The 15,246-nt window shown below is 45.1% G+C and overlaps 1 protein-coding gene across 1 annotated transcript in view; it reads left to right on the top strand.

The window, feature by feature from the left end:
- Positions 1-15,246, top strand: part of LOC120980387 (cadherin-11-like) — a 131,437-nt gene that overhangs the window by 95,672 nt on the left and 20,519 nt on the right. Inside the window, exons 5-7 of the mRNA XM_040409471.1 lie at positions 10,148-10,315; positions 10,468-10,655; positions 13,942-14,195. Coding sequence (XP_040265405.1) covers positions 10,148-10,315; positions 10,468-10,655; positions 13,942-14,195 — 610 coding nt within the window. The remainder of the gene's footprint in view (positions 1-10,147; positions 10,316-10,467; positions 10,656-13,941; positions 14,196-15,246) is intronic.

The following is a 15,246-nucleotide window of genomic DNA, read 5'->3' as shown; positions in this document are numbered from 1 at the left end:
GGTTATGATTAGGGATGAGCGAACCCGAACTGTATAGTTCGGGTTCGTACCGAATTTTGGGGTGTCCGTGACACGGACCCGAACCCGAACATTTTCGTAAAAGTCCGGGTTCGGGTTCGGTGTTCGGCGCTTTCTTGGCGCTTTTTGAAAGGCTGCAAAGCAGCCAATCAACAAGCGTCATACTACTTGCCCCAAGAGGCCATCACAACCTTGCCTACTATTGGCATGGCTGTGATTGGCCAGTGCAGCATGTGACCCAGCCTCTATATAAGCTTGGGTCACGTAGCGCTGCACGTCACTCTGCTGATTCAAGCATAGGGAGAGGTTGCTGCTGCGACGTTAGGGCGAGATTAGGCAGATTAACTCCTCCAAAAGACTTAATTCAGTGATCGATCTCCAGCTGTGGATCATTGAAGTGCTGATATTGAATTGCTCACTTTTTTTAGGCTGCCCAGAGCGTTTTTATATCACTTTTTTCTGGGGTGATCGGCGGCCATTTTGTGGCTTGTGGTGCGCCAGCACAAGCTACCACCAAGTGTATTTAACCATCAATAGTGTGGTTATTTTTTGCTATATCCTACATCAGGTGCAGGCTGAGCCTGTGTCACCCAAGTGCATTTAACCATCAACAGTGTGGTTATTTTTTGGCCATATACTACATCAGGTGCAGGCTGAGCCTGTGTCACCCAAGTGCATTTAACCATCAATAGTGTGGTTATTTTTTGCTATATCCTACATCAGGTGCAGGCTGAGCCTGTGTCACCCAAGTGCATTTAACCATCAACAGTGTGGTTATTTTTTGGCCATATACTACATCAGGTGCAGGCTGAGCCTGTGTCACCCAAGTGCATTTAACCATCAACAGTGTGGTTATTTTTTGGCCATATACTACATCAAGTGCAGGCTGAGCCTGTGTCACCCAAGTGCATTTAACCATCAATAGTGTGGTTATTTTTTGGCCATATACTATATCAGGGGCAAGTTGAGCCTGTCACCCAGCGCCTAAAAAATAGACCTGACATTTATATTCCTCCAAATCAGTACTGTTTTAGCTGGTCAAGTTATTTGTAGTGACGGTAAAAGCACAGTTTTTGTTCTGGGTTGAAAAACTATTCCCAAATTTGCCATTCTCAAAATTAGTAGTTTCTGCTATATCAGGCCTACTTTAAATCTATCCCAAAAAGGATATCTTAGATTGAAGGTGCTGATAGTGTCATTCTGAAAAACTTAACACACACGCTACAGTGCAGATACAAGTCTAATTCTGTGATTAAAGGTATATCTGTCACACAGCGCGTAAAAAATAGGCCTCACATTTATATTTAACCAAATCTGTACTGTTTTAGCTGGTCAAATTATTTGTAGTGACCGTAAAAGCACAGTTTTTGTTCTGGGTTGAAAAACTATTCCCAAATTTGCCATTCTCAAAATTAGTAGTTTCTGCTATATCAGGCCTACTTTAAATCTATCCCAAAAAGGATATCTTAGATTGAAGGTGCTGATAGTGTCATTCTGAAAAACTTAACACACACGCTACAGTGCAGATACAAGTCTAATTCTGTGATTAAAGGTATATCTGTCACACAGCTCTTAAAAAATAGGCCTGACATTTATATTCAACCAAATCTGTACTGTTTTAGCTGGTCAAATTATTTGTAGTGACCGTAAAAGCACAGTTTTTGTTCTGGGTTGAAAAACTATTCCCAAATTTGCCATTCTCAAAATAAGTAGTTTCTGCTATATCAGGCCTACTTTAAATCTATCCCAAAAAGGATATCTTAGATTCAAGGTGCTGATAGTGTCATTCTGAAAAACTTAACACACACGCTACAGTGCAGATACAAGTCTAATTCTGTGATTAAAGGTATATCTGTCACACAGCGCGTAAAAAATAGGCCTCACATTTATATTCAACCAAATCTGTCATTACTTGTGTGCCTGTATTAGTGTAATACGGTACCTAAATAGATAGCCAGACAGTGTTAGGTGTCTGTAAAAAAAGACCTGAATTTTAATTCAATACATTAGCCCGAATAATATTTTTCTTATTGTGGTGAATGGTAACAATGAGGAAAACAACTAGTAAGGGACGCGGACGTGGACATGGTCATGGTGGTGTTAGTGGACCCTCTGGTGCTGGGAGAGGACGTGGCCATTCTGCCACAGCCACACGTCCTAGTGTACCAACTACCTCAGGTCCCAGTAGCCGCCAGAATTTACAGGGATATTTGGTGGGGCCCAATGCCGTTCTAAGGATGGTAAGGCCTGAGCAGGTACAGGCATTAGTCAATTGGGTGGCCGACAGTGCATCCAGCACGTTCACATTATCTCCCACCCAGTCTTCTGCAGAAAGCGCACAGATGGCGCATGAAAACCAAGCCCATCAGTCTGTCACTTCACCCCCATGCATATCAGGGAAACTGTCTGAGCCTCAAGTTATGCAGCAGTCTCTTATGCTGTTTGAAGACTCTGCTGCCAGGGTTTCCCAAGGGCATCCACCTAGCCCTTCCCCAGGGGTGGAAGAGATAGAATGCACTAACGCACAACCACTTATGTTTCCTGATGATGAGGACATGGGAATACCACCTCAGCACGTCTCTGATGATGACGAAACACAGGTGCCAACTGCTGCGTCTTTCTGCAGTGTGCAGACTGAACAGGAGGTCAGGGATCAAGACTGGGTGGAAGACGATGCAGGGGACGATGAGGTCCTAGACCCCACATGGAATGAAGGTCGTTCCACTGACTTTCACAGTTCGGAGGAAGAGGCAGTGGTGAGACCGAGCCAACAGCGTAGCAAAAGACAAAGAGGGAGCAGTGGGCAAAATCAGAACACCCGCCGCCAAGAGACTCCGCCTGCTACTGACCGCCGCCATCTGGGACCGAGCACCCCAAAGGCAGCTTCAAGGAGTTCCCTGGCATGGCACTTCTTTAAACAATGTGCTGACGACAAGACCCGAGTGGTTTGCACGCTGTGCCATCAGAGCCTGAAGCGAGGCATTAACGTTCTGAACCTTAGCACAACCTGCATGACCAGGCACCTCCATGCAAAGCATGAACTGCAGTGGAGTAAACACCTTAAAAACAAAGAAGTCACTCAGGCTCCCCCTGCTACCTCTTCTGCTGCTGCCGCCTCGGCCTCTTCTGCTGCTGCCGCCGCCTCGGCCTCTTCCTCCGCCTCTGGAGGAACGTTGGCACCTGCCGCCCAGCAAACATGGGATGTACCACCAACACCACCACCTGCGTCACCAAGCATCTGCACCATGTCACACGGAAGCATTCAGCTCTCCATCTCACAAACCTTGGAGAGAAAGGGTAAATTCCCACCTAGCCACCCTCGATCCCTGGCCCTGAATGCCAGCATTTCTAAACTACTGGCCTTTGAAATGCTGTCATTTAGGCTGGTGGACACAGACAGCTTCAATCAGCTCATGTCGCTTGCTGTCCCACAGTATGTTGTTCCCAGCCGACACTACTTCTCCAGAAGAGCCGTGCCCTCCCTGCACAACCAAGTATCGGATAAAATCAAGTGTGCACTGCGCAACGCCATCTGTGGCAAGGTCCACCTAACCACAGATACGTGGACCAGTAAGCACGGCCAGGGACGCTATATCTCCCTAACTGCACACTGGGTAAATGTAGTGGCGGCTGGGCCCCAGGCGGAGAGTTGTTTGGCGCACGTCCTTCCGCCGCCAAGGATCGCAGGGCAACATTCTTTGCCTCCTGTCTCCTCCTCCTCCTACTCAGCTTCCTCCTCCTCTTCTTCCACCTGCTCATCCAGTCAGCCACACACCTTCACCACCAACTTCAGCACAGCCCGGGGTAAACGTCAGCAGGCCGTTCTGAAACTCATATGTTTGGGGGACAGGCCCCACACCGCACAGGAGTTGTGGCGGGGTATAGAACAACAGACCGACGAGTGGTTGCTGCCGGTGAGCCTCAAGCCCGGCCTGGTGGTGTGCGATAATGGGCGAAATCTCGATGCAGCTCTGGGACTAGCCGGTTTGACGCACATCCCTTGCCTGGCGCATGTGCTGAATTTGGTGGTGCAGAAGTTCATTCGCAACTACCCCGACATGTCAGAGCTGCTGCATAAAGTGCGGGCCGTCTGTTCGCGCTTCCGGCGTTCACACCCTGCTGCTGCACGCCTGTCTGCGCTACAGCGTAACTTCGGCCTTCCCGCTCACCGCCTCATATGCGATGTGCCCACCAGGTGGAACTCCACCTTGCACATGCTGGACAGACTGTGCGAGCAGCAGCAGGCCATAGTGGAGTTTCAGCTGCAGCACGCACGGGTCAGTCGCACTGCGGAACAGCACCACTTCACCACCAATGACTGGGCCTCCATGCGAGACCTGTGTGCCCTGTTGCGCTGTTTCGAGTACTCCACCAACTTGGCCAGTGGCGATGACGCCGTTATCAGCGTTACAATACCACTTCTATGTCTCCTTGAGAAAACACTTAGGGCGATGATGGAAGAGGAGGTGGCCCAGGAGGAAAAGGAGGAAGAGGGGTCATTTTTAGCACTTTCAGGCCAGTCTCTTCAAAGTGACTCAGAGGGAGGTTTTTTGCAACAGCAGAGGCCAGGTACAAATGTGGCCAGACAGGGCCCACTACTGGAGGACGAGGATGAGGAGGAGGTGGAGGAGGATGAGGATGAAGCATGTTCACAGCGGGGTGGCACCCAAAGCAGCTCGGGCCCATCACTGGTGCGTGGCTGGGGGAAAACACAGGACGATGACGATACGCCTCCCACAGAGGACAGCTTGTCCTTACCTCTGGGCAGCCTGGCACACATGAGCGACTACATGCTGCAGTGCCTGCGCAACGACAGCAGAGTTGCCCACATTTTAACGTGTGCGGAATACTGGGTTGCCACCCTGCTGTATCCCCGGTACAAAGACAATGTGCCCACCTTACTTCCTACACTGGAGCGTGATAGGAAGATGCGCGAGTACAAGCGCACGTTGGTAGACGCGCTACTGAGAGCATTCCCAAATGTCACAGGGGAACCAGTGGAAGCCCAAGGCGAAGGCAGAGGAGGAGCAAGAGGTCACCAACGCAGCTGTGTCACGGCCAGCTCCTCTGAGGGCAGGGTTAGCATGGCAGAGATGTGGAAAAGTTTTGTCACCACGCCACAGCTAACTGCACCACCACCTGATACGGAACGTGTTAGCAGGAGGCAACATTTCACTAACATGGTGGAACAGTACCTGTGCACACCCCTCCACGTACTGAGTGATGGTTCGGCCCCATTCAACTTCTGGGTCTCCAAATTGTCCACGTGGCCAGAGCTAGCCTTTTATGCCTTGGAGGTGCTGGCCTGCCCGGCGGCCAGCATTTTGTCTGAACGTGTATTCAGCACGGCAGGGGGCGTCATTACAGACAAACGCAGCCGCCTGTCTACAGCCAATGTGGACAAGCTGACGTTCATAAAAATGAACCAGGCATGGATCCCACAGGACCTGTAAATCCCTTGTGCAGATTAGACATTAACTACCTCCCCTTAACAATATATTATTGTACTCCAGGGCACTTCCTCATTCAATCCTATTTTTATTTTCATTTTACCATTATATTGCGGGGCAACCCAAAGTTGAATGAACCTCTCCTCTGTCTGGGTGCCGGGGCCTAAATGTGTGACAGTGGCCTGTTCCCGTGGTGGGTGACGTGAAGCCTGATTCTCTGCTATGACATGAAGACTGATTCTGTGCTGACATGAAGCCAGATTCTCTGTTACGCGACCATTCTCCTCTGCCTGGGTGCCTGGGCCTAAATATGTGACAGTGGCCTGTTCCAGTGGTGGGTGACGTGAAGCCTGATTCTCTGCTATGACATGAAGACTGATTCTGTGCTGACATGAAGCCAGATTCTCTGTTACGGGACCTCTCTCCTCTGTCTGGGTGCCGGGGCCTAAATATGTGACAGTGGCCTGTTCCAGTGGTGGGTGACGTGAAGCCTGATTCTCTGCTATGACATGAAGACTGATTCTCTGCTGACATGAAGCCTGAATCTCTGTTATGGGACCTCTCTCCTCTGCCTGGGTGCCTGGGCCTAAATATGTGACAGTGGCCTGTTCAATTGGTGGGTGACGTGAAGCCTGATTCTCTGCTATGACATGAAGACTGATTCTGTGCTGACATGAAGCCAGATTCTCTGTTACGGGACTTCTCTCCTCTGTCTAGGTGCCAGGGCCTAAATGTGTGACAGTGGCCTGTTCCAGTGGTGGGTGACGTGAAGCCTGATTCTCTGCTATGACATGAAGACTGATTCTGTGCTGACATGAAGCCAGATTCTCTGTTACGGGACCTCTCTCCTCTGTCTGGGTGCCTGGGCCTAAATATGTGACAGTGGCCTGTTCCAGTGGTGGGTGACGTGAAGCCTGATTCTCTGCTATGACATGAAGACTGATTCTGTGCTGACATGAAGCCTGAATCTCTGTTATAGGACCTCTCTCCTCTGCCTGGGTGCCTGGGCCTAAATGTGTGACAGTGGCCTGTTCCAGTGGTGGGTGACGTGAAGCCTGATTCTTTGCTATGACATGAAGACTGATTCTCTGCTGACATGAAGCCTGAATCTCTGTTATGGGACCTCTCTCCTCTGCCTGGGTGCCTGGGCCTAAATATGTGACAGTGGCCTTTTCCAGTGGTGGGTGACGTGAAGCCTGATTCTCTGCTATGACATGAAGACTGATTCTGTGCTGACATGAAGCCAGATTCTCTGTTACGGGACCTCTCTCCTCTGTCTGGGTGCCTGGGCCTAAATATGTGACAGTGGCCTGTTCCAGTGGTGGGTGACGTGATGCCTGATTCTCTGCTATGACATGAAGACTGATTCTCTGCTGACATGAAGCCTGAATCTCTGTTATGGGACCTCTCTCCTCTGCTTGGGTGCCTAGGCCTAAATATGTGACAGTGGCCTGTTCCAGTGGTGGGTGACGTGAAGCCTGATTCTCTGCTATGACATGAAGACTGATTCTGTGCTGACATGAAGCCAGATTCTCTGTTTCGCGAACTCTCTCCTCTGTCTGGGTGCCTGGGCCTAAATATGTGACAGTGGCCTTTTCCAGTGGTGGGTGACGTGAAGCCTGATTCTCTGCTATGACATGAAGACTGATTCTCTGCTGACATGAAGCATGAATCTCTGTTATGGGACCTCTCTCCTCTGCCTGGGTGCCTGGGCCTAAATATGTGACAGTGGCCTGTTCCAGTGGCGGGTGACGTGAAGCCTGATTCTCTGCTATGACATGAAGACTGATTCTGTGCTGACATGAAGCCAGATTCTCTGTTACGGGACCTCTCTCCTCTGTCTGGGTGCCAGGGCCTAAATGTGTGACAGTGGCCTGTTCCAGTGGTGGGTGACGTGAAGCATGATTCTCTGCTATGACATGAAGACTGATTCTGTGCTGACATGAAGCCAGATTCTCTGTTACGGGACCTCTCTCCTCTGTCTGGGTGCCAGGGCCTAAATATGTGACAGTGGCCTGTTCCAGTGGTGGGTGACGTGAAGCCTGATTCTCTGCTATGACATGAAGACTGATTCTGTGCTGACATGAAGCCAGATTCTCTGTTACGGGACCTCTCTCCTCTGTCTGGGTGCCTGGGCCTAAATATGTGACAGTGGCCTGTTCCAGTGGTGGGTGACGTGAAGCCTGATTCTCTGCTATGACATGAAGACTGATTCTCTGCTGACATGAAGCCTGAATCTCTGTTATGGGACCTCTCTCCTCTGCCTGGGTGCCTGGGCCTAAATGTGTGACAGTGGCCTGTTCCAGTGGTGGGTGACGTGAAGCCTGATTCTTTGCTATGACATGAAGACTGATTCTCTGCTGACATGAAGCCTGAATCTCTGTTATGGGACCTCTCTCCTCTGCCTGGGTGCCTGGGCCTAAATATGTGACAGTGGCCTTTTCCAGTGGTGGGTGACGTGAAGCCTGATTCTCTGCTATGACATGAAGACTGATTCTGTGCTGAAATGAAGCCAGATTCTCTGTTACGGGACCTCTTTCCTCTGTCTTGGTGCCGGGGCCTAAATATGTGACAGTGGCCTGTTCCAGTGGTGGGTGACGTGAAGCCTGATTCTCTGCTATGACATGAAGACTGATTCTCTGCTGACATGAAGCCTGAATCTCTGTTATGGGACCTCTCTCCTCCTGCCTGGGTGCCTGGGCCTAAATATGTGACAGTGGCCTGTTCCAGTGGCGGGTGACGTGAAGCCTGATTCTCTGCTATGACATGAAGACTGATTCTGTGCTGACATGAAGCCATATTCTCTGTTACGGGACCTCTCTCCTCTGTCTGGGTGCCAGGGCCTAAATGTGTGACAGTGGCCTGTTCCAGTGGTGGTGACGTGAAACCTGATTCTCTGCTATGACATGAAGACTGATTCTGTGCTGACATGAAGCCAGATTCTCTGTTACGGGACCTCTCTCCTCGGTCTGGGTGCCTGGGCCTAAATATGTGACAATGGACTGTTCCAGTGTTGGGTGACGTAAAGCCTGATTCTCTGCTATGACATGCAGACTGATTCTCTGCTGACATGAAGCCAGATTCTCTGTTACGGGACCTCTCTCCTCTGCCTGGGTGCCGGGGCCTAAATATATGACAATGGACTGTTACAGTGGTGGGTGACGTGAAGCCAGATTCTCTGCTATGGCATGAAGACTGATTCTCTGCTGACGTGAAGCCAGATTCTCTGCTTTGGGACCTCTCTCCAATTGATATTGGTTTATTTTTATATATTTTATTTTTATTTTTATTAATTTCCCTATCCACATTTGTTTGCAGGGGATTTACCTCCATGTTGCTGCCTTTTGCAGCCCTCTAGCTCTTTCCTGGGCTGTTTTACAGCCTTTTTAGTGCCGAAAAGTTTGGGTCCCCATTGACTTCAATGGGGTTCGGGTTCGGGACGAAGTTCGGGTCGGGTTCGGATCCCGAACCCGAACATTTCCGGGAAGTTCGGCCGAACTTCTCGAACCCGAACATCCAGGTGTTCGCTCAACTCTAGTTATGATTTGTCAACATGTCACTCCCTTGACATAAGGACCCTTATGAGAGATCATAGACGAGGGACTGTGTCCACTCAGGACCACGCCTCATTATATAGATACTACCTAGCTGGTCAACAGATTGCTTCAGGAATGACAGAATACACCTCTACTCCTGTGATTGGTTCTGCTGGACAGCGCCTACCTCATCATTGGCTCATCCCTATATAATGAGCGGGAATGGGTGGGCACGCGCACGCGGCCATACCAGCCCCGGATACCAAATTGTACACCGCATGTGCAGCCAGCACAACTTGTCGATAATTTAAGTTACATTTGGGAATTGCACTCCTTCTTACTAATGAGATCAGTACACTACCAGATGTGTATGTACTTTTGGGGACATGGTCTGGCTTATCCCACACATGTGGTCTATCATTTTTGGATACCAACAGGGCGCTAATATATCCACAGCACGCACATTGCAGACCACTGTGAACTGGAATTTAATCAGCCCAGATGCATTCACACTGATTAAACTTTCGTGACACAGGTCCCATCTGCCTGTCTCTAATATTTTATTAGAGGGTCTTTGCCTAATTTTAACATTAATCTAATAAATTGCTTCCTCATATTTCCTCTAAACTTAATAAATCCTGGGATGACCAGTTTTGAAAAAAAAATAGCATTTTGAGATACTCTGTCAGATGTTGCTTATTATTTGTCTTAATGTGGCCACCTAGTGGCTTTGATGTGTATTACAGCTAGGCCCAGATTTTGTTAGCTTTTCGCAGCATTTTATTGAATTTGTATTTTGAGAAATTGTGAGATAAATAAAATTCTTATTATTTTTTTATTTCCTTTTTAATTTTATTTTCCTTTTTATCCAAAATTATGAATATAAATAGTAATAATATATTAATTTTTTTAATTCATTTTTATACATTGGATATATTTATTGTATTATAATCAATTTGTTTAATATATTTTAATAAATATCATTGTTTTAAAATTCATTACTTTATGACTATATTAATTACTGATTCCGTTCCACTTTTGATTTATGCAATGCCAATAAGCATGAGAGTGCCTTAAATTAGTAGCAGCACATAAAGTTGATGTTTGCCTTGGTTCTCATTCCCCTTTATGCAATGATCTCAGGTGTCATAAGGACAGCACTTCCAAACATGGATAGAGAAGCCAAGGAGCAATACCACGTGGTGATCCAAGCAAAGGACATGGGAGGACACATGGGAGGACTCTCAGGGACAACCAAAGTCACAATAACTTTGACAGACGTCAATGACAACCCTCCAAAGTTTCCTCAAAGTGAGCAGATTTTTTCTTCTTTAGTTAAATGAAAATAATTATGACATGGGTAAAATTTGACAGATTTTATACATTTCTTAGAACATTTATACAGTTTTTCCTTCTTTATTTTGTCTTTAATTGGACTTCATTTGCACAATTTATCCACACAGGTGCATACCCAATGTCTGTGTCAGAAGCTGCTGTTCCAGGAGATGAAGTTGGAAGGTTAAAAGCCAAAGATCCTGACTTGGAAGAAAATCGGCAAACAAAGTATCGCATCCTTGATGGTGACGGTGCCGAATTTTTTGAAATCACAACAGATTATATAACACAGGAGGCCGTTGTAAAACTTAGAAAGGTAAAATATTGTAGCATTGGTTCATAAAGTAGGTGCCAGATGATCAGATATTCTGGAGTTTGAGAAGGCCTTTGTGAAGTTAGCTGTTGACTCCATTACATGTGTTACCTTTGTTTTAACCCCTTAAGGACCCCTGCTGTACATGTACGTCACAGCTGGGCGTCACCTAAGAACCAGTAACGTAGATGTACGGCAGGCTGATCGGGCAGGTGCAGCGGCACGGACTCGGCAGTCACTGATGCCGGTGTGTTAACCCCTTGTAAAAGCTGCCCACGGCATGCAGAGGGTTTGGGGAGCGTATGGGTGCCCTCCGCTTCCCCATTGGGTCCCAGCGCTGCAGTGGTGGGGACCCAATGACAGAGAAGGCAAGCCCAATGCCTTCCAAAGGCATCAGAGCTTGCCTTCTACAGAAGCCTGTGAGATCCAGCCCTTAGGCTGGGTCTCACAGGCAGGCTGTCAGCATAAAAGCTGACAGCCAATGCATTACAATACAGGTTGTATTGTAATAAAGTGCAGAGGGGATCAGACCCTAGAAGTTGAAGTCTCAGAGTGGGGGAAAAAAAAAAGTTTAAAAAAAGTTTAAAAATAAGTGTTTTTGATAATAAAACTAGACATATTGGATTGACGCATCTGTAACGACTGGCTATACAAAAATATCACATGATCCACCCCCTCACCTGAACGCAGTAGAAAAAATTAAATAAAAACTGCTAAAACAAAAAATTTTTGGCCACTTTACATCACAAAAAGTGTAACACCAGGCTATCAAAAAGTCATCCGCACCCCAAAATCATACCATTCAAATCCAATCTCATCACACAAAAAATGAAACCCTACCTAAGACAATCGCCCAAAAAATACAAAAACTATGGCTCTCAGAATATAGAGACACTGAAACATGACTTTTTTGCTTCAAAAATGCTGTTATTGTGCAAAACTTAAATAAAAAAGTATACACATTAGGTATTGCCACATCCTTAACAGCCTGCTGTATAAAAATATCACATTAACCAAGCGCTCAGGTGAACATCGTAAAACAAAATAAAATAAAAACGGTGTAAAAAAGCCATTTTTTGTCACCTTACATCACAAAAAGTGTAATACCAAGCGATAAAAAATCATACACACCCTAAAATTGTACCAATCAAACCGTCATCTCATACCAAAAAAAATTAGCCCCTAAGTAAGACAGTTGCCCAAAAAAAAAAAAAAACTATGGTTTCGGAATATGGAGACACTAAAAAATGCTTTATTATGTGAAACTGAAACAAACAACCAGTCATATTTGGTATTGTCGCGTCTGTAACAACCTGCTCTGTAAAAATACCACATGATCTAACCTGTCAGATGAACATTGTAAATATCAAATAATAAAAATGGTGCCAAAACTGCAATTTTTTGTTACCTTGCCTCACAAAAAGTGTAATATAGAGCAACCAAAAATCATATGTACCCTAAAATAGTACCAGCAAAACTGCCACTTTATCCCGTAGTTTGCAAAATGGGGTCTTTTTTTGGAGTTTCTACTCTAGGGGTGCATCAGGGTGTCTTCAAATGTGACAAGGCAACTTAAAATTATCCCAGTGAAATCTGCCTTCCAAAAACCATATGGCGTTCCTTTTTTTCTGCGCCCTGCCGTGTGCCCGTACAGCAGTTTACGACCACATATGGGGTGTTTATGTAAACTACAGAATCAGGGTAAAAAATATTGAGTTTTGTTTTGCTGTTAACCCTTGCTTTAAAAAAAGTTACATTCTGAAATTTCATCTCCATTTTCCTTAAATTATTGTGGAACACCTGAAGGGTTAAAAAAGTTTGTAAAATCAGTTTTGAATACCTTGAGGGGTGTAGTTTCTAAAATGGGGCAATTTATGGGTGGTTTCTGTTATGTAGGCACCACAAAGTAACTTTGGGTTTTGGAAAATTTCTTAAACATTTTAAGTTTTGCTTCTAAACTTCTAAGCCTTCTAACATCCCAAAAAAGAAAATGTAATTTACAAAATGATCCAAACATGAAGTAGACATATGGGAAATGTAAAGTAATAACTATTTTAGGAGGTATCAGTATATGATTTATAAGCAGAGAACTTGAAATTTTGACTCAAATTTACCACTGTCATTAAGTACAATATGTGACGAGAAAACAGTCTCTGGCTTGGATAAGTAAAAGATTAGCTTGGATAAGTAAAAGTGTTTTAAAGTTATCACCACATAAAGTGACATATGTCAAAAAATGGCCTGTCCTTAAAGGGATTCTGTCACCATATTTTACCCCCTACAGTAAAACATAGCTACTTGTAGGTCTCCCTGAGCTGTATTAAATGATGCCCTTATTAACTAATAGTCTTGATTTATTTCTTTATAAAATCGATTTTAGTGATATGTTAATGACTTACATAAGGTGCCCAAGGGGATGTCCTTTCCTAACTTGGTGCCCAGCCGCACCCCTCAGTCCGGTGCCCAGCGCCACCTTCCTGAGTCCAGAGCCGCCTCTAATATAATATATTCAAGAGCCGGCGCGCTGACGTAATCCCTGAGCCTATTTGAAATACCGTGCGCCCGTGCGGACTACAGGTAGTGGCATCGTCGAGCGCAGTCATTAGCATATCACTAAAATTGATTTTATAAAGAAATAAATCAAGACTATTAGTTAATAAGGGCATCATTTAATACAGCTCAGGGAGACCTACCAGTAGCTATGTTTTACTGTTGGGGTAAAATGTGGTGACAGAATCCCTTTAATGTGAAAAATGGCAGGGTCCTGAAGGGGTTAATCTATACAGACCGCAAATTGTGTGTTTACAATTTCATAGTATATCCTTATAGTGGTCAGAGCATCCCATTTCTCTTACAGAGTGCGCAATAAGACTGAATGTTGAAAGATGAAAATCAGGCTAACTGCAGCCGCCACTAGGGGGAGCTTTGGAGCTTACTGCATTCTGTTAATTATTGTAAGAGTAACAGTAAACTCCCCCTAGTGGTTGCTAAGGGAAATCAGAATTGTATGAATTCTATGTCTTTACAGGGGATTTGGAGCCCTGCATCAGAAAAAGGACCCTCCAACCTCATTAAAAACACATTAGTAAATTAATTAGCCCAAAAGTTTGTCAACTCAGTCGCAATTTAAACTATTAGACTGTAGAGGCTGGCGGTTTTCTGTGCTAGAGCATATATTTTTTTTACTATAATCTACATTTTTGGCTAAAGGTGTGCATATAGAGTACTTGCCATGTTAATACCACTTTCTGAATGTGCATCTAATAGATATAGCTTTCTTTTGCAACAGACAGTAGATTACGAAGCCAAGAAGTTCTATAGCATGAAGGTGGAGGCTGCTAATACCCACATAGACTCAAGGTTTCTTAGTAGAGGACCGTTTAAGGACACCGCAACGGTAAAGATCTCCATAGAAGATGCAGATGAACCACCAATATTTTTGGAACCAATTTATATTTTAGAAGTGTATGAGAATGCTCCAAATGACACCGTAGTTGGAAGAGTTCATGCCAAGGATCCCGATGCAGCAAACAATCAGATAAGGTGAGGGTCCTTCTGTTCAATTCTTTGGCAAAATCTAGAATATATTTTCTATATTGTATAGTATGACATTGTGCGTATAATTAAGGGATGACCCTCAGAGGAGCATCTAGTTTTCAGTGGCCCTCCATTATAGTTATAGGCAAAGGAAATCTGAGTAGGGGATATTTGTATCTGTTGTTCTTGGGCCCTAATAGGGAATATGGATAATTGCTTGTGATTACTGTATTTTGTCATATTGCTTGTATCTTTAAAAAAATGTATTACATTACCAGCTCCATTGATATAGTCATGAGGTACATTGGTTGCTTGTGTAGCATTGTATAGTGCTTTGTTACTAGTAACTACAGTGCCATGCGTAGTGTGGGCAGTAGGGATGAAGGTTCAGGGGATTCTACCATTTAAGGACTTCCCATCTTCATCTCATACAGTTGGAATTTGTAGTGAGCCTTGGAGAACGTGAGAAACATTCTTCTTGCAATAAACTTGCTTTTGTAACTCTACAACTTGGAAACAGGTTTGTTTTTACAGCACAACCGAGCTTTATTGAGGCTTATAGACCTCGACCACCGCAGGAGATTGCGCTAGAGTCATTTCCCACCTAGACCTGCATCCACGGTGCCATCAGAAATTTCAGGGCCCCATACAGGCAAACCATGGGCGCCCCTAGCCCTTCTCACATTCATAGCCATAACAGTCATTCCTTTTCGTGTGTGTGTGTGTGTGTGTTAGGCCATTTTGCTATACATATCAGTAAGATTTTAATCAGCTTTTATCATGTGTTAAAGGAGGGGAAAAAATTGCTCCATTTTTATTTACACTTTTTACTGATCACCATAAATAATGTGTTCACTGTATTGGACCGCTTATTATGATTTTAAGGAATCCAAATACTGTTTTTTGATATTTAATATTAAGTATGTTACAAAAACACATTTATTGTAATATTTTTTACCTCTGTTATTTTTTTTTGTAACATTATGTTTTCATAAATAAAAATAACTAACTTTTGCCATAAAAGAAAAGCTGTAAAAGAAAATGTCAATTTTCTGCC

Source organism: Bufo bufo, chromosome 10, assembly GCF_905171765.1.
Source record: "Bufo bufo chromosome 10, aBufBuf1.1, whole genome shotgun sequence".
Taxonomy (NCBI): Eukaryota; Metazoa; Chordata; class Amphibia; order Anura; family Bufonidae; genus Bufo; species Bufo bufo.
Note: the sequence above shows the minus strand (reverse complement) of the source record. Positions and strands in the feature narration are given on the sequence as shown.